The sequence below is a fragment of the Fusarium sambucinum genome, chromosome II (assembly GCF_050947815.1).
Source record: "Fusarium sambucinum isolate potato_lamoka chromosome II, whole genome shotgun sequence".
Lineage (NCBI taxonomy): Eukaryota > Fungi > Ascomycota > Sordariomycetes > Hypocreales > Nectriaceae > Fusarium > Fusarium sambucinum.
Genome location: NC_139293.1, coordinates 8,671,258 through 8,689,794, shown reverse-complemented (window position 1 = coordinate 8,689,794; position 18,537 = coordinate 8,671,258). Strand labels below are relative to the sequence as shown.

The following is an 18,537-nucleotide window of genomic DNA, read 5'->3' as shown; positions in this document are numbered from 1 at the left end:
CAATTCTTGTCGCATCTTCTATGTATTGGGAATATTTTAACTAAAGATTGTAATAATGGCTTTCACTGAATCATATCCTATACTTGTGGACTCACAACCGACGCTCCACTCTATCATATACCGTCTTAGTTGAAGCAGTACTCCTTGAAACATGCTGAACATCCCTTGGGCAGCTTTCCATCTTGCTTCTTCATAATACCACACGCCAGACACAAAGGCCAGTTCTTCTTGCCGCCGTAGTTTCCAACTTCCACGCCATTGTCAATCATACCCACAGTTTCATTGCGGAAATACTGAATCTTGTTCGTCGACTGACCGCTCTCGTATGTGTAGTTGAAGTTGGGAATGAAGATAATAGTCGCCGCGTTCTTATCGTTGCAACCGAAGAAGGTGGGTTTCTGGTTCAACTTCTTGGCGACAAAGGTCTCGGAAGATGGGATTTTGGGCATACGGGTCAAACCCGCTGCCTTGGCCGCCTTGTAGGTATTCACGATCTGTGTACCATTGGGATAGTGATCCACTGTGTCGGCTGAGTTCTCGTTGACGATAATGATGTCCACATCCTTTCTATACAAGAATGGCCAGATGGGGTTACCTTGGTAGCCGATTCCAACACCGCCATCTACTAGTTCCAAAGTTTTGAGAACTGAGACCTCGGGGGATTTCTTGCGACCTTGGAAAGGGTTGGGAAAGAGACCGAAGCCCTGACGTACGGAAACTTCAGTGCCAGGGGGAGAGACTAATGCGGCAAAGTTCTCTACTAATGAAGCATCGGCGGAGTTATTGGCTGATATGGGTGAGCATGCTGCCGCAAAGACATTCGAAGACGTTCCGAGCACATAACTCAGTTGGTCATAGTTGGTGATGCAGTCCTTGACAGGTTTTCCGTTGGAGAAAGTAGTTCCGACATACTTGGAAACAGCAAAGGCCTCAACTCCAGCATCCCAAGAGCCAAACTCGTAAGGGTGGAATTCGTACTGCGTGCCGTTACTCTCTGGGATACACGACCCAGGGTCAACACCGAGAGCTGTGATGATAGGGTATGGAGCGACGTGTTTCTTGAAGCTGGAGGTTTGGGCAATGCTGGACATGGTCTCGCGCACTCCTCCATCAGGGCCTCGTAGAAGACCGTACGCGAGAAGTCGGCCCCAAGGATCGATGATGGTTGGCTCAAAGCCAGCTGCCTGTTTAGCCTTGATATCTGCTTCAACTGTATCATAGACAGGATCTTTCTTAGGCGAGACCAGGATGCTAGGAACGAGAAGACTACTCTGAAGTGCCTCTTCCCATAACTTCTTCTGCAGCGAGCTAACAGTTGCGTAATCATGACTCGCAATCGATGACAGAAGCCAAGAGCCACCTGACAGGCCTGCTTCGTAAGTCAGAGCCTGATAGAGACCACTGACCCCGGTCTTGACCTTCTCCCGTCCGTCGAAGGCCTTGACAACGCCAGCACCACTGAGCATGGCTCTGTATCCGCCACCACTTGATGTGAGAGCAACAACAGGCGCGTCTCCATACTTGTCTGAAGCCCATTCCTTAGTATCGAAATTACCATCGACGGACTTGAGCCATTTCTTCAGCGCGGTGGAAGCCTTGACATGTCGCCGGGTGACGTAATCAGACTCAGCGGTGGAGATGCCAGACGCGCCCCGGACGAGTGGCGTCGATGGGCATTTCGCGTGTTTTGGCGCGTAGGCGGAACCTTGCTTGGGAATAGTTGAAGCTGTAGCAATTGTCGCACCAGAAAGACAAGTAACGACGACGCTGAAGGACACCATGGTTGCTACTCAGTACAGGACGCGTGGCAAAACAAACGGAGACGATCTAAGACATGCAGGATAAACTGTCCCAGAGGGCGATTCCAAGCATTATGTACACAGATTAGAACGTCGGTGAGATCTAGCCCTTCCTCAGAGAGGTCAAGTGTTGTAAATTCAAGCTTTCATTGCAACATTGTAGGGTAGTATCAAGATGCGGAGGCATCTATCTCGATATATTGACCTTCTTTTACGGGGTAAGTGCGCCACTAGTGTGCCGAGGTAGCGGTACAGCAGGTTCGCCTCCGCAGACGTTGGCTACTCCGAAACTGAACCTCGTATGCCAAGATGGAGGTTCGCGACATAGTATCGCCTAAACTCTTTCTTCACTCAATCAGCATTAATACTTTTTTGCCGTCTTGTTCAGTGCGATTAATGTTCGTCAAGGTACTATGTAGTCTACGTTAACTTTCTCATCCATGCAGTTCTAAAGCCGTGCGGAGTAATTTTCGGGGTGGTCACTATGCAGGGATGTGCATTGTACAATTGCCAATAAAGCAACGCACGTTCCTGGCTAGTCCTTCATGCTTATTAGCTACAGTACGAACCGGTGCAATGGAAGCCCACGTTGCCTAGTGGGTAGCAGATGGGATAGTTCCTGAGCTTAAGAGTTCAAAAATAACTCGCGAAAAAAGCCATACCAAATGGGACAAGGTGACCTACTATTTTTGTGTATTACAATCCCAGCCTCCAATGTTCCTAGTACCCTACTATGAGTCTAACAATATGCCATTGGTGTATATGCGGACTATCCACCCTTCATTTAACTCCACATGATGTATATTCACTACACCTATTACAAGTCTGAAGGCGAGATGTTATAATTGAAATAAGCTATGTCGTATGCAATGTTCTTGATATACGTGTACCATGAGCTGCAAATAGATGACGAAACAGAATCACAAACTATGAGACAAAATCCTTCCAAGAAAACCCCAACTGTCACACTTCCCACTATGCTCGAAATTGCTAGGCTTCCTCACAAGCGCTAGCTCTAATCACTTCTAACTAGGTCCTTCATAATTCCAAGACTCGTGATGCTGACCAGCTTTGTATCTTCCATATTGAACAAAAACTCATCAGCCGTACCGTCGCTTCCAACATTCATCCAGGCAAAGCTGTGGTCGAAAAGACCTCCCTTTCCACCCTCCACGGCAGCGCGATCAGATGGCAGGGTTGCGGGCGTAAAAACCTGACGGGAAGCGACCGAATACTTGCCCTTGGTGTTGTACTGGGCAGCTAGAGAGCGCGTGGTGGAGTAGAGACCCATTGGGTACAGGCGAGAAGAACCCCTGCCAGGAAGTGCATTTTTACCTTCGAACCAGAAAGATGTAATGTTCAGACCAGGCTCGTTATTGTTAACAGCGAGCGTAATGTTGGTTGTCTCATTGCCTTGGACAACAAAAGTACCAGCAAGATTCTTCTCGGCATTCTCGGCAGCGGCGTACTCGGCAGCCGGGAGGAATGTCGTGGCGACGGCATCGCGGATTGGCCAGCGGCCGGGAGTAGCATTGGGAAGATCACCGGCAACGAGCAAAGAAAAGCCAATGCCGTGGTCTGGCGATAGCCCGAAAATACAGGTGTAATCACCATTACCACCAGCCTTGATATATAGATCAGAGACACGAGTTCGGTTCGAATCAGGACCAGTGGGAAGAGTTAGACGAGTGATTTCCCAGGGTGCACCGACGAGTTCGACGAGTGTACCAGTGCTGCCGAGAGGCTTCATCCATTGTCGAGTGACTCGGGGTGAAAGCAGTTCAGAGTTTAGGATAGAAAGTCCAGCGGTTCGGAGATCCTTGGCAGATGTATAGATTCCACCGGAACCAGCAACGATGGGAACATCTGCTCCCCACGAGAGCGCTAGTTTACCAGTCCGGGCCACAGCATCAATATCCTTGCCAGTTGGAACAGTTGCAGAAGAAGAATTCATTCCAAGAGGCTTGAAAAGAATGTCCTCTACGGCATCCTTGTACTCTTGGCCAGTGAGACGCTCTAGGATTAGGGTAAGAACACCGTATCCGGCATCGGAGTACAGAGGGCTTCGCCATGGGCTCATGGTTGGGACCTGGGTATCGCGCATCCACTTCAGAAATGCTAGTCTTTGTTAGTGTATGCTTCGTTCAATCAGTGAGTTATTCAGCTTACGTCCACGTTCAGCCCCAGTAATGTTCATCTTTTCTGCATAATTCAGATATTCTATACAACATGTGAGCATGGGTCGCGTCTAGAGGGAGATTTGGTAACTGACCGACGGGACCACTGGTGCCAGCTTGTTGGGCAGCGAGAGCACCAACTGTAATTTCGCTCCAATCAATTCTCTCAAGAGGGTTGGTAGAAGAGTTGTGCAGAAGCTCAGGCAAGAAAATAGAAACAGGATAGCTCAAAGCTTCAATACCAACCTTGGCGATAATAGCGTAGACAGTGAACATCTTGGTAACACTTCCAGACCTGAAGATGGTATCTTCAGATAGCTTTCCCTTTGTGAGGGTGTCCTTGTTTGTCTCGCCGACATGGAAGTAGCTATAGATGGAATCGTTTGTTGCAGCTGAGAAGACATCGACAGCGAAGATAAGATCTGTCTTGTTCAAGACCTTGGTATCGAAAAGTTCATCGATCACTGAAGGGAATTTCTCCTTGGCCTGGCTAATGAATTCTGATTTGGAAAAGTCGACGTTTGGAAGAAAAGAGGGCCCAATTAAAGGGACGTCGTTGGAAAGAAGGACGTTCGCTGTAACAGAGCTGGCGAGTAGGGCCGCGTTGACCAAGTATGAATGAGAACGCATTGTTAAGGTCAATTGATGTTATCGATACTAATGGAATAATTTTAGACGTTTTAGTAGTTCTCTTTGAAGTCTTATATACAGCTTGTTTCCATTACACAGCCAACGGGTTGTCATCAACATCATTCCCGTTACAAGGCTGAGAGCGGTCCGTTTGTACTGTAATGGGTTTAGTGTGTGTCACTGACATATTTGAGATATGACCTCAGCGGCGCATCTGTCCAAAAGAGGGCTAGTTAGCGCACAATGGATCTCATCTTGGTTGTAACTTATTAGCGTTCCTGCGCCCCGATCGTGCAATGCTCTCAATGGTTGATTCTGACGAATTATATGAGTCGAGAAATGCACTGCCCTACAATTGAGCTATTTAATTGGCCCGATTTCGAAGCTGAGCTAAAATCTCTGCCTTGATGATGGGGAAATCAACGTAAGATTTACGAGTGAACAATGTTTCCTAATATGCTCTGCCAAGGCTGAGCTGAGCATTCGCAGTAGTTAGCTTAGTATAATAAACATGCAGCTGTCGCACGGAACTTCTTTATCCAGGAAGGAAATAGCGTCATATAATGACGTTTATACTTGGCTTAACCTAGGCCACATGCATAGAGCTCAATTAAGAGCCTTACGTTGCTTGACTTTTGTCCGGTAGCAAGATGATTGCTTAGTTCTTGGGTCAGTCTAATACGATAGGTATCACCCCGAGTGATTGTCTTTTTTTTGGTAAAAAGAGGCGACCTGTCAGAATTGGAGTAAGAACTTAGACAGACGTGTTCGGCTTTAATGATTTGGACTTAATTAGGAAGCTTTGCTGATGAGGGGTCAAGCGTCAGCACGCGGAATTTGAAGCCGTTCTAAGACAAATCATTTACAGTCGATGGACCAAGACGTCCGGTGCCCTAGAGATAAGTCAGCTGAGTATCTGGGAGGGGTTTATATACTAACACCAGCTATGACAACGCTAGAAATGGATACTTTGGACATTTTGAATTGTGATCAGGCAGTTGGATGCCCAGTGTTTTTTTTTAATGTCGATGGTCAGTTTCTGTCTTATGATCCTATTTCAATGATATCATCCACTTAATATCGGCTGATTTATGGTATATCCTCAATACTCTTGTCTGAAAGCATGGACTTGTAGCCTTATGATATTGCTTTATTACTGAAAGTTTACTGTTCTAAGGCATCTCGTTTCTCCGTGAAATGATCTGAAGTCTTACTATTGCAAATAACTTCAATGCCATGGATTTATCCTAAGTCATATAAACAAGACTAATAATAGTTTAGCCAAGTACCGTATTGCGAACCAAATTTACTCAACAAACGCAGTTGACTATGTTAGCTACCTGACAGTCTTATCTATGACCACGCTAAAGGAAATAAATGGTACATTGTAAATTCAGCCGCATCGAATATGAACAATCAGAAACTTGAAACAGCTTTCTTGAATATAGCTACTTTCCATACGGAAAGACACTCAACCGTGTAACCGATGTTGCTTGTAATTTTCATTTGCGTCAGTAGGAAAAGCTGGCATGTCCTCAAACTAATCTAGATTCTGACTAGTTCACCCTAGAGTGAGATTTAAGCGTGTCTACTTGCTCCTTCGATCCTCCGTGGCTGGCGAGATAGCCAGTCACATCTCAACAAAACCTGTCAGAGCCGTCTTTGAGATTGCTAGTGATTCAGCCACAATGCGAGAGACTCCAGCTCTTTAAATTTGGAGACCCCACGCGTTGTTTTGTTTTTGCTAATCTTTCTTATGAAAGACGAGTCTGAAGGCCACGATGATTTTCGATAACTTGCCTTTTTCAAATACTTGGGTCATAGTTGCGCTAACAACTACATTGCTTGTTCTGAGCCGCTTTGCGTCACCAAGTGTCGACGAAAATGAACCACCGATAGTCAAACCAAGAGTTCCTTTCATAGGACATCTCATATCGATGCTACGCGACGGAAGCAACCTCTACGTGAATGTCTTGTACGTCTACCGTATGCAACCATCTACTACAGTCAAAAACTCACATCCAACAGCAAGGAGCGTAGAGAACCCATCGCAACCCTCCCAATTCTGAAGGGCAAACTCTACGTCATCAACTCTCCAGACCTGATTCAATCAGCCCTGCGAAATAACGACATATCATTCACCCCGTTCATCCTCGAATCTTCTAAAGCGATGTGGGGTCTCAGCGATAACGCGATGGCTTCTATCTCGGTTGAGGCGAATCTGAAGGGAGGAATGCAGATCATTCATTCTACGCTGGGCGGAGAAAGTTTACACAAGCTGAATGGTAACTCGTTGTCGAGGTTCATGGCATATCTCAATCGCGTCAAGCCAGGGGAGTTACACAGCGTGGATGATACCTACATCTGGTTGCGTGATATGCTCACTGATGCATCTGCCACAGCTGTGTTTGGGTCCAAGAATCCCATCACAGTAGACAAGATGCACTTGGTTTGGTGAGTGTTCTCAAAAAATATCGAACTGACAGTCATTGACGATGGCAGGGAATATGATAAGCAAGCGATGTTAGTTGCAGCCGGCCTACCAAGTTTCATGACCAAGGCTGCTATCAACGCAAGACTCAAAATGAACGACCTCCTACTCTCATACTACAAAAGCGGAAGCGAGAACGAGAAAGGCGTTTCGGAGATCATCAAACAGCGAGTCCCATATCTTCGCGAAACGAATTTCAAAGATGATGACCTGGCGCATATGGAACTAATGATTCTCTGGGTCGGAGTGACAAACACAGCGCCTGTGCTCTTCTGGCTCTTTGTCCATGTTCTCACCAATCCCGAGTACACATCCCGTGTACGTGGCGAGATTGAAGCGATCACCGTTATTGCAGACACACCAAAAGGGCGAAAAGCAACATTTGATACGAGGCTACTCGAGAAATCCTGTTCATTTTTGAACTCGTGTTACCAAGAGACTTTGAGACACTATTCGCATTCTATCGGTAATAGGCGCGTAATGCAAGACACCGAGATTCAGGATTCCCAAGGCCGGGTATACATTCTCAAGAAAGGCGTCAATGTTCAATGGCCACCACCAGTTACGCACTTCAACACTGAGATCTGGGGTCAAGACGCCGAGATTTTCAGACCGGAGCGATTCATGGACGTCACCGCGCAGGATGAGAAGAAGAGAAGAGGCGCTTTACTGTCTTTCGGAGGTGGAAAGCATCTTTGTCCTGGGAGAAAGTTTGCATACACCGAGCTGTTGGGATTAGTAGGTGTTGTCGCGCTGGGCTTTGAGGTTGAGGGACTGAAGCTGCCAAAGTCGAAGTATGCCGGAGTAGGGATCGGTGGTAAAATGCCAGATTGGGGAAATATGGAAAAGGGATTTGGGTTGAAGAGACGAGAGGGTTGGGAAGATGTCACTTGGGTCTTTCACGAAAGTGATTGATGATGAATAAGTCGATATTCAAAATGACGAACGGGATCTAGCTTTATATCTAATGTCAGTCTACTCAAGCTTAATCTCAAACTTTCCAGTTGGCTCAGGGTTTGAAAGAGCCCACTTGATTCCATTCTCCATGACCTTGTCCCATCTCTTACTCTCAGACAACTGATCTCCGAAACGACGGAATCCATGGGGGAGACCCTTGAAGACATGGATATCGGTAGGTACTCTAAAACTGCTATTAGCGTATATCATTAATCGGGAAATTGAGGATCTTACCCTGCTTCAACAAGCTTCTTGCCATAGAAAAGACCCTCATCTCTAAAACAATCCAAACCAGAAATTCCAAGCGTTGTGGGAGGTAGACCTTTAACTTCGTTAATAGACGCGTGTCCAATGTTCAACCGTCTATCCTTCAGATCTGGGTTCGAAACTTTTAATAGCCTGGTGAACTTGTCCACTGCCGCTTTGTTGAGGAGCGGAGCATTCACATTTTGAACATAAGATGATAGTGAAGGGTCTTTTAGTTGTTCGAGAACGGGCGCGTAGGAATCAGGGTGGACTAGGGCAGGGATCATCAACACCTGGCCGGCAAGCTTAGGTCGTGAAAGGCTATCGGAGGACATGTTTTGTCGCAAGGTCAAAGCTGCTGAGAGTTGAGCACCGGCAGAGATGCCGCCAACTAATACTTGGCTTGGGTTACCGAGGAGTTCATCCATATTGTCATGAACCCAGTGGAAGGTATCTTCAGTATCGTCCCAAGCTGTTGGGAAGGCAAAGTCTGGCGCATGGCGGTAGTTCAGATTCACAACTGTGACGTTGGCTCCGAGAGCAATTGCGGTACAAATAGCGTCTTCTGAAGGAATATTTCCAAAGACGTAGCCACCACCGTGGAGGTGGATGTAAATCGGAAGTCGGGCGTCCTTGTCGGCTGTAGATGGTCTGTAAGTCCGGACCTCAAGCGCAAATCCGTCACGCGCGATGACAGTATGATCTTTCATGTGAATCTCTGGGTTTCCCAACCTTTCCAGTTCAGTCTTTGCGAGGTTTTCTCGGTGCATATTGGTGATGCGCTGCATTTCTTTGAGGCTGATAGAGGGGTCCATAGGTGGTCGGCTGTCTGTGACTGCAAGCCATTCTGCAGTGGCATTGCCATATTCGGTGAAGTCGGCCATGTTTGGGATTCGGTCAAAGCTTGGTTTAGGATGTATTGAGAATGTCAATGAGTAAATGTTTCGTTGTCTTTGTTAATGAAGCTATCGTGATGTTCGCCGGGGAGAAGTGCGAGTTGGTCGGTCATGAGATATAGAGCCGTGGCCCACGAACCCCTCAACTCTGCCGAGGTCGGTATAATTCAGTCCCCGAAGTATCCACTTTGATGGCTACAATAATTAGCCATCACATCTCTCTCTGTCGAGTTTCTTTTATCAATGAACAATTGGTTCAAAAGCCAGCTGAACATATAACTGATTGACTTTTCCCTGATAGTACAGGAAATAATAAAACAAAATGGTGAAACATCATGACCAGACCTATACGCGCACCAATCATGATAGACTCGTCAACTCCAAAGTCTAACCTCCACTGTACTACGTCACCTCAATTAATCATGACCTTGAATTCTATCTCAACGTTACATAGAATCAAGGCCGATCGTCATCTCACAGTTACAATTTCCCCCGCAATTTAAGCTCAAGATGTGTAGGATCGGCAGTTTTTACGGGTTTCTCGGAAACTATAAGATCCAGCATTGCCAAGTAACAAAGTAAATAAAAATTGATCTCTTTTTCCAAGGACACTGATACAAAGATCTCGTGAGAACTTAGGTTGGCAAGATGCTGTACTCGTACGCGCGACAACTTCTTCTCGGCGCACTTGCACTGCAAGGCGTCGATGCTGCGAGCTGGAAGGATTATCAGCCTCAAAATCGTACATCGAGGTCATGTCCGGACTATGTCGACTATTCGCAAAAACCTCATGAGCCTTTGTCTGCAGGAAAGCTCAAGTTGCCGTTTATGAGACCTAGTGAGGAATGCAGGACTTTCAAGAGCCCGGCTGTTGAGGTTTGACTGTCCGCATGACCTGATAATGAGCAGACCACTGACCTTCTTACAGAAAGTCATAAGTGATATGAAGAAGCGAATCAAGAATCCTGATCTTGCGCGTCTTTTCGAGAACGCTTTTCCATCGACGCTTGATACGACGGTCAAGTACTTTGACGCTAAAGAGAACCTGGCGTTCATCGTCACAGGTGTAAGTTTTCATATCTACATTTCTGGGACAGTGGCTAATTATTGGTTCAGGACATCACGTATGCGAAGCAATTTCTATGACTGTGGATATACGGGCTAACAAATTAGTGCACAATGGCTACGTGACACTGGCAACCAGTTTGCTCATCTGTACAAGCTTCTCCCTCAAGATGAGAACTTGAAGGATCTTGTCAAAGCTATCATCAACACTGAAGCGAGATACATCTCCGAGTATCCTTACTGCGGTATGATGGCGATATTAAATCTGTCAAAGGTTGAAGCTGACTAGTAATAGGCGCATTTCAGCCTCCTCCCGAGAGTGGATTGAGTCCTTCAGTCAACGTACGTTGAAGTCATACCTAAATATGTTTGCAGAGTCTAATCGATTGCCCAGGACTATGCTGAACTTGTTACGGTGAACCCGTATGTTGAACCCAGAACATCCTGATAATTTGAGACTGACCTCGTGAAATCTTAGACCTGTGGACAACCAGACCGTCTTTGAGTGCAAGGTAGGCAAACAGAAAACAACCAGTTTCCCCTGTCACTAACAGATGTCCAGTACGAGCTCGACTCTCTTGCCGGCTTCCTCAAAATCGCACGGTCTTACTACAACAACACCAAAGACGCGTCTTTCATCAACGACAACTGTAAGTGACGTGGTCCCAGTATCCGTTTCACCTAGACTAATCTTGAAAGTCAAATCCGCCATGACCCAAATCCTGCGTGTTATCGACGAGCAATCCCAGAGTACATGGGCCGAAGACTGGTCATATGTCAGCTACTACAACTGGACCGGTAATGCAGGATCACTCTCTCCACCAGTTCCCAACAGCGGTAACGGTGAGCCCAAATTGGCCAATGGCCTCGTCGCTTGTAGTCATCGTCCATCCGATGACTTGAGTGTTTTCAACTACATCACTTCCGACAACGCTATGATGTCAGTTGAACTCGACAACGTAGCTGATCTACTAGACAAAGTGGGAAGTCAGAAGAAACTCTCAAAGACGCTACGCAGCCATGCGAAAACAATTCGCCAGGCTGTTTGGAACCATACTCTTACTTCGAACGGTATCTTTACCTACGAGACAAATGGGTATGGTGGACAGTATATCATGGACGACGCAAACGTTCCCAGTCTTGTGTCACTACCCTACCTCGGCTTCCTCGACCGATCCGACAAAACCTACCAAAAGACAAAGTCCCTTCTATTCTCCCGCGCAAACCCATACTACGCTGTTGGAGAGACATTCCGCGGTATCGGTGGCCCTCACGCAAACGCTACAAACCCTTGGCCCATGGCTCATGTATCAGCTATTTACGGTACCGATGACGACGACGAGATTACAGAGCGACTACAAATTATTTTGGAGAACACATCAGGACTCGGATTGATCCACGAGAGTGTCAACATCTATAACTCGACAGTGTTTACAAGACCTTGGTTCGCGTGGGCGAATAGTTATTTTGCTGAAATGGTGCTTGATCTGGCCGAGAGAAAACCTGGGTTGATCTTCAAGGATGACAAGCCATACGTTATTGGGGACTAGAAAGGAATGGGTTGCTTCACTGACATCTCATCAAATTCGTCTACATTAGTGTTGGCCCAATAGCTCATCCTTTACCAATGTTCTTCTAGGTCTGACGGTATGGCAAACCCGTTCAAGGAACAAAAGCATCCTCAAGTTGCTTTATGATATCCTCCCTGCCATCCCAGTCTTTCTTGTCCAAACCACTTTGCAGTCTTTCTAATAGAACTTCCCCTCTATCCGTTTTTCTAAACTTTTCCTTATCCTCGTCTGTCATACTGTCCAGAATATACTGGAGCTGGTACGCCACAGGATCTCTTGCCGCGTTATCACTTTCACGCTGTTGAACATTCCCTTTCGTAGACTTCTCATACTGTCGCTTCTTCCACCAGAGCTGTACTTCCCTCCACATGCGTGCACCAGTTCGACTAGGGACAGCTGTAGCGAGGAACGAGACAACTTGGGGAACGAGGTGGATAATTGTGTCATCGGCTCCGATGAGTCTTATCCACTTGTGCTCTACTTTGGCCAGCATGCCGTATGTCAGAGGATATTTCTCCTCGTACCCCTTGAGCACCTTGCGAGCTCGGCCGCTGACCTGTTCAAAGTTGGAATACGTCGTCCTTGTCGTCCAGTAGGTTGAGTTGCTCGCTGTGAGTGATCGCATTTGCTCGAAACGTGTAGGAAAGGCGCCAGGAAGAACTGGGTCTTTGAGAGGAAGCTCGAAAACTCGGACCGAAACAGGATCAAGAATTCGTTTGCGAGATTGTGTATCCGTCAGACTCTGGTTCACAGGCTCGTTGGTAAAGTGGATCAATGCTGGGCCTGAGATGTACCAGAAGGCACATAGGAAGCTGTGTCGACAAGTGAGATAGTTGAAGTTGGCACGGCCTAATGGTTCATGATTATCTCTATACTCCAACAACTCTCGAAACGCTTTATCCCAAGGATCTTCATTCCATGATTCGTTCAGAGGCTGCTTGTTTTCGGAGAGATAGATCCAGTGATGCCAACTTGGGTCGTCCGAGTATCGTCTTCGGGTGCGGTACAAGTTTCGGAATTCAGTCAATCTCCCGGCATTGTCAGTGTGCCAGCCATCGGGCCGGCTGATACCTATATCTTTTGTCCACTTCAAGGGATTATGTAGTTGCGGGATATAATATGGTGCCCGTGAGTAATATAGGGGATTTTGGCCGCCAGGCATTTTTAGCCATTCGCCTGTCTGGACATTTACCATGTCCTCCATGAGAAAGTGTTGTTGATCCACCGTTGTGCCATAATACCATGGACCAAGGATCAGGCCTTGGATGATTGAGAGGATGATGGTAAGTCCTGTGAATGGTAGCAAACTGGTAAAAAGGAGTTTGATGGAGCGTAAAATGGTCTTCGCAAGTTCCCATACACAGCGAAGGTAGTGAATAATGATGAATTTTATCCTCATCTTGACAGAGATATCTTCCTTGTGGTAGGAAGTGGAGAATGCATGGGAAGTATGTCGTGTATTACGGGTGCTGTCTGCTTAAATAAATAAGGATTCGACTGAGGCTGACCCTGACCCTTGAGCATCTGCCTAAACTTTCGACCGCATTTCCGCGTAGTGGAGAGACCTCATTTTAAATCCCTGGTTCCACCCAATGATTAACAGTGCCAAGATATTCTCTGTTTGTTGGTTCTGAACAACATAATCAACAACGAAAAAGAATTCAGATGATTGACTATTCTTCACATCAGCTAGAGAGGGTAGTCTTTTATTCATCGAGTAATGCCGTTCTGAAACCCAATGGGACTATCTGTTGTGGGTTGATTCCATTGATTCATCCCTGTAATGTCCCGGCCCCTGTACTTGTTTGACCGGAAGCTACCCTGGACTTATAGCCAGTACACCTATTCTCAACTGTACTGTACATTCGTCGCGATGCAGCTGGATACTTCTTCAAGACTTGAGTTCAGGGTCACTCGTATCTTCGGAATTATGGTTTCGATAATGATCTCGTGTTTAGCATAGTATTTACAAGATAGATCTCTGTCCCCTACTACCAACAATGAACATTATCATTGAGTCACGTTTGTTACACAACCAGCGATAACGGTGGTACTAACGGACCTGTTAAACAGGTTCGTCTCGGGAATAGTATCTTTGATACCGCGTTCCTCCTCAGTACGACCCTTTATATGCCAACATGCTCAAAGGTGACAGCCTTGGGAAATTCTGTGATACCAGAGGTACAAATAACCGGCCAATTTTTCGGCGCGTACTGATTTCGAGGGACAATTGGGATGACAAACTATTGCACGACTTGATCACAGGTGATTTAGTGAGAAAAGAACGCAGTTATGAGGCGGCCCCAGCTAACAACCCTAGTATTCTGTTAGTTGCTCAATTTCATGATGACTAGAGGTGAGCCATATGCCCCGGGTCACTTACCGACCGCCGTGAACGCCACCCACACGACCCCAGACTCGATCATCTTCGGAGGACAGAATCTGTGACTCAAAGTTAGATTGCGTGAAACCCAATCACCAACAAGAAATACCACTCACAGCACTCCTGACATCTCAAGAAGCCTCGTCCAATACGCCCACTGCACCAAAGCGACGTAGGCCAAGAGAAGCACCGCGCACAACGCGTTGGCTCCCCTCTTGACTGCAGTCTTCTTGTTGTCCTTCTTGACACCGATTCTCGTTCTGCCATCGTTGCTTATTGTCACGCCCCAGTGTCGCCCAGTCTCGTACCGTCGTCCTTCAATTGGGTATGCTTCGCCGTAGCGTTTGTAGATCGGTAGGAAAGCAAGCATGCATAGAAACATTATTCCTGGGGTGCTCGATACGAAGCTCACGTGGTCCGAGGCATACTCGCGGGATTTGCTCTCTGAAGGGAGACGATGCCATGTGACACCGGTGAATACGGCGGATATGAGGAGTAGTAGCAACTCGGAGAAGCTTGTTGTGATCCAGGCGTCTGTGTAGGTGAACTCGACACGGTCGTCGACGCTCCGTTTAATTATCGTCGTTTTATCCCAGTCCCTCGTGCGTTGGGAGGTGACAACACAGCGCAATAATCCGAGAACGATGGGATAGAATCGGGGTCGTGACATGGCGACAGTGAAGATGTGAAGCATGTTTAAAGATTCGTAACCTGACGTATTTCCGATGATACCAGCGACGATAGCGCTGGCCGTGAGCTGACAGGCAAACGTTATAGTCCATGTTAGAGCCAGGCGGTTCTTGCGACGGTTCCCAAGTTTTCCGCGAGTAATCCAGTGGGCAAATGGCCGATACGCACAGAGAATTGCCAATACGGTAATGACAACATCTGTGACACCGAACCACGTTAGTATCTGAGACCCATTGGGACAAGATCCGTCGTCGACACTGCTAGGCGAAACGATCCACTCGAACGGTATGGGCGGGTAAGGGTCCTCGTACGATCCCGTGTTGATGCCTAGATATGGAGTAATTGACGAGCTGTCGAGGGACGAGATATTGCCGGCGGAAAAGGCGCCTGGGGGTAGAGCGTCTGACTCCCGGCCTGGACGAGTGAAGAAGTTTCCCATGATGGATCAGATGTTTTAGGAAAAGGATATTGATGAAGAGAAGGGAAGGGAGGAGAGAAAAAGATCAGAGCCCTGGATGTTTGACAATAGCGCCTTTTTAATTTGTACTAGCAGGGGTTGGCGGGTAATAATAGTGGCACAGGGACCAACACAGTTGAACTTGCTGACAGGTACATTCCAAGGGTAAAAAGAAGTCAGCTTAACAGGTACAGAGTTACTTGTAAACGGTTACTACTCTTTGTGTTAGTGACAACAGTAGTATATCTTTGCGCGACAACTGTATCAGTTACAAAACCACCGTCCCTTGAGAAACTGTGCTGTAGCAAACATAAGAGGGGTTGATTACACATTCCACAATTGCTGACATGTATCACATTTCAACCTATAGGACAACCAACCAACCAACCAAAAGGAGTCAGACAAACCAACACAACATGGATGCGAATCCTGTCATTACAGCAACGGCTTCAATTATTCAGCTTCCCCAACCAAAACTCGATGCAAGACACGCAAGCGAGGCAAATAATGTTCGGGCTCATTGGTCTTGGGCTACAAAAATAAACAGCCAAAAAATATGATCTGACATAAACTGGCCCACCCATTTCGACTTTTTTGCTTCTAGTGGTCCATGTTTCTGACACTATGAGGTAAAATAGATATGCTCAATAACCAAGAGAAGGTCGTTCTCGAAGCACATTCTTCAGCAGCCTTGATAGCTGTACATATCATTATAACTACCTAATATAGACAGTCTTGACTATCTAGATAGTAACTAAGACAAAAGAAATGAAAAATCCCAGTCTGTAGTTTTTTACTGAGGGGTAGGGCTCAAATGCTCAGCGAGTCTCAATGAGAGAGCTGCAAGAGTCAGAGATGGGTTGGCCTCTGGACTAACAGGCATGACTGAAAGATCGCACACCCAGAGGTTATCAAGTCCCTTGACCTTCAAATCAGAGTCGACCACACCGTCCTTGGTAGTTGCGCCATCCATACGCATAGTTCCACACTCGTGAGAAAAGACACCAAAGCCCAAATGCTGGGGACGTAGTCCAGGGTCAGGGCAGAGTTCCCCGCCAGATGTAGGAGATTTGAAGGGCTGGGCATCAACAAACGCATCCCGCACATTACGCACAATTTCTTCCATCTCACATTGAACTTCGTGCTTGAGGGCATCACGTCTGATGTCAAGCACTGGATCCATGCCAGGGATACTGAGAACAGAGTTCCCATCTGCGAGTTTCCCAACGAACTCGAACAGGACACAGATGGTGTCAAAGTTCTGCTGCTCTTTCGCAGGAGACTTTGGTCCCAGGAGATTGCCCTTTCTGTCGTAAAAGTGAGTCGTGTTGATACTCGCAGAACTTCCAGCAAGGAAGAAGTTGGCGTTGATGGTGACCGTGACAAGACACTCTTCTCCGCCGACCTTGAGATGGGTCTTTAAGTTAAGCGGTTTCTGGGTGATGCCACCGTCTTTTTCTTTGGCGAAGCGCGCGTAGCAGACATTGTGGTCAATGAGACCCTTGCCTACTTTCTCATTCAAGTTCTGCAAGCCACTGTTCAATGCGATGGATGCAGTACCAATGGTTCCAGCAGCTAACACCACCTTGGCCTTTCCGATACCAAGCTCTTTGATAGTACCAGTCGCCTTGTCTCTGATCTGAAGCGCAGTGACTGTCTTGTCCCTAGACCGAAATATCAGCAGTTGTTCATCCCTGGGCTTGTTACGAGGTAGAGACTTACTTAGTATCAGTGTCCTTGTACTGGACTGCGATCACCTCTGTGTTGACAAGAACAGACAGGTAAGGATCGTTGGCATACATTCGATTCATGATCGATAATGTGGTGCTATAAGCACCTTGGGCAAACTTGTACGGCGCGGGCGAGTTGAACTGCGCCGCAATTGGCATGATTCCAAACTGTGCCCCTGTCAAAGCCTTGTTGAGCATCTGAGTGGCGAGACCGATGTCTTCAGTGCTGACTTCATGAGCACCATCGCCCTCGGGATAGATACCATCCCTAGGATCGTCGTCTGTCAAGTACTGATAGCTCTCTTTGTAGCCTCCGCCCTTGAGGTGTTGAACAATCTCGGGAGGAAAGTACGCATTGAGGGTCTCGTCGCCAATCTCTGGAACCCATGTGCCCCAGAGGTTGGTGCGGCCACCAATACAATAGACCGGTCCACCGACATAGCTGTCGGATTGGTCGGTCAGCTGTACCTTGGCTTTGACGGCGTCGTAGACACGCTCATTGCCCTCTGGAGAGTTGCTGGCTCCGCGATTGTAGTAGGGACGCGAAGTGTTGAGAACGTGGGTGGAGAAGATGACGCCTCCACGTTCAATGAGAAGCACCTTTTTCTTTTTGGAAGCAAGGTCTTCAGCCAACGGACCTCCCCCGAACCCACTTCCTACAATGATGTAGTCGTAGGAATCGAGTTTGGCCAAGAGACAGACGACGTCTGTATCCAAGTGGAGTAAGTGATCCATCTTCTAGGACGTGAGACGATGGTAAACAAGATGTGCTGTACAGATGGTAGTAGAAAGGATGTGCTGTGAGTAGATGGTAGTCAAGAGAAAAATCATAAGGGATTGAGGACGGGTTATATAGATCTTGGTGTATAAGATAGACTGAAGAACAACTGCCGACTGTTCGAGTCAACAAATGCGGTGACACAAGTGACACTGCGCGACTGTATGACCCGACGAATGTGTTGGTAAATACATTGCCTATCGTGCAGGTTACGTCCATTCTGGGATTATCAGCCAGCCACTTTCAAGAGCGACAACTGCGGCTGAGACTAGAGGTATGTGTCGGGACTTGAGGAAAGACACCTGAAGCCCAATTAGAACTTTAGAACATCAGATCAATGGAGCAGTCTACGAACATTTGGTGGATATTCAGAAGCCAAATGATGTCGTTGCATGTCTTGTTTCACTGATAGCATAGACCTGTCCGGAGTAGTCAGCGTAAGCTCCGAGACGGATGATACGAAGACTGAAATAAGTGTCATTACACCAATTGAGACAAAAGTCAGCGGCTGAAGCGGGGTATCCTCGTCTTCAGGTTCCTACCGTTACAATGATGTTGTGTTACTTGACACTGACTCTTGTGTAGCTGAACGCCTAGTATCCGCGTTGCCGGCTAAAGAGTGTCAGGCACATCGATATTAGCACTGGAATTAGCGATAGAGGATACA

The 18,537-nt window shown here is 47.0% G+C and overlaps 8 protein-coding genes across 8 annotated transcripts; 2 read left to right on the top strand and 6 right to left on the bottom strand.

Annotated features, from left to right (window-relative positions):
* Positions 1 to 125: 125 nt before the first annotated feature.
* FSST1_009785 (uncharacterized protein) lies at positions 126 to 1,781 on the bottom strand (the record flags this gene model as incomplete). The annotated part of the gene is made up of 1 exon (XM_083226789.1): positions 126 to 1,781. One exon carries the CDS (start codon positions 1,779 to 1,781, stop codon positions 126 to 128), a length of 1,656 nt encoding a protein of 551 aa, XP_083085746.1.
* Positions 1,782 to 2,814: 1,033 nt separating this feature from the next.
* FSST1_009784 (beta-lactamase/transpeptidase-like protein) lies at positions 2,815 to 4,606 on the bottom strand (the record flags this gene model as incomplete). The annotated part of the gene is made up of 3 exons (XM_083226788.1): positions 2,815 to 3,917; positions 3,969 to 4,019; positions 4,072 to 4,606. 3 exons carry the CDS (start codon positions 4,604 to 4,606, stop codon positions 2,815 to 2,817), a joined length of 1,689 nt encoding a protein of 562 aa, XP_083085745.1.
* Positions 4,607 to 6,387: 1,781 nt separating this feature from the next.
* On the top strand, positions 6,388 to 8,012 carry FSST1_009783 (cytochrome P450; the record flags this gene model as incomplete). Its single annotated transcript, XM_083226787.1, has 3 exons — positions 6,388 to 6,581; positions 6,635 to 7,060; positions 7,109 to 8,012. The coding sequence occupies 3 exons, from the start codon at positions 6,388 to 6,390 to the stop codon at positions 8,010 to 8,012; spliced, it is 1,524 nt and encodes a 507-aa protein (XP_083085744.1).
* Positions 8,013 to 8,072: 60 nt separating this feature from the next.
* Positions 8,073 to 9,184, bottom strand: FSST1_009782 (Alpha/Beta hydrolase protein; the record flags this gene model as incomplete). The annotated part of the gene is made up of 2 exons (XM_083226786.1): positions 8,073 to 8,238; positions 8,289 to 9,184. 2 exons carry the CDS (start codon positions 9,182 to 9,184, stop codon positions 8,073 to 8,075), a joined length of 1,062 nt encoding a protein of 353 aa, XP_083085743.1.
* A 660-nt stretch (positions 9,185 to 9,844) lies between these two features.
* Positions 9,845 to 11,811, top strand: FSST1_009781 (Six-hairpin glycosidase-like protein; the record flags this gene model as incomplete). The annotated part of the gene is made up of 9 exons (XM_083226785.1): positions 9,845 to 10,072; positions 10,125 to 10,262; positions 10,313 to 10,320; positions 10,370 to 10,506; positions 10,557 to 10,603; positions 10,656 to 10,684; positions 10,740 to 10,773; positions 10,824 to 10,911; positions 10,961 to 11,811. The coding sequence occupies 9 exons, from the start codon at positions 9,845 to 9,847 to the stop codon at positions 11,809 to 11,811; spliced, it is 1,560 nt and encodes a 519-aa protein (XP_083085742.1).
* Positions 11,812 to 11,923: 112 nt separating this feature from the next.
* On the bottom strand, positions 11,924 to 13,231 carry FSST1_009780 (uncharacterized protein; the record flags this gene model as incomplete). The annotated part of the gene is made up of 1 exon (XM_083226783.1): positions 11,924 to 13,231. One exon carries the CDS (start codon positions 13,229 to 13,231, stop codon positions 11,924 to 11,926), a length of 1,308 nt encoding a protein of 435 aa, XP_083085741.1.
* Positions 13,232 to 13,958: 727 nt separating this feature from the next.
* On the bottom strand, positions 13,959 to 15,344 carry FSST1_009779 (uncharacterized protein; the record flags this gene model as incomplete). Its single annotated transcript, XM_083226782.1, has 3 exons — positions 13,959 to 13,999; positions 14,216 to 14,274; positions 14,332 to 15,344. 3 exons carry the CDS (start codon positions 15,342 to 15,344, stop codon positions 13,959 to 13,961), a joined length of 1,113 nt encoding a protein of 370 aa, XP_083085740.1.
* Positions 15,345 to 16,155: 811 nt separating this feature from the next.
* Positions 16,156 to 17,827, bottom strand: FSST1_009778 (uncharacterized protein; the record flags this gene model as incomplete). The annotated part of the gene is made up of 2 exons (XM_083226781.1): positions 16,156 to 17,026; positions 17,085 to 17,827. The coding sequence occupies 2 exons, from the start codon at positions 17,825 to 17,827 to the stop codon at positions 16,156 to 16,158; spliced, it is 1,614 nt and encodes a 537-aa protein (XP_083085739.1).
* Between the last annotated feature and the right edge of the window lie 710 nt (positions 17,828 to 18,537).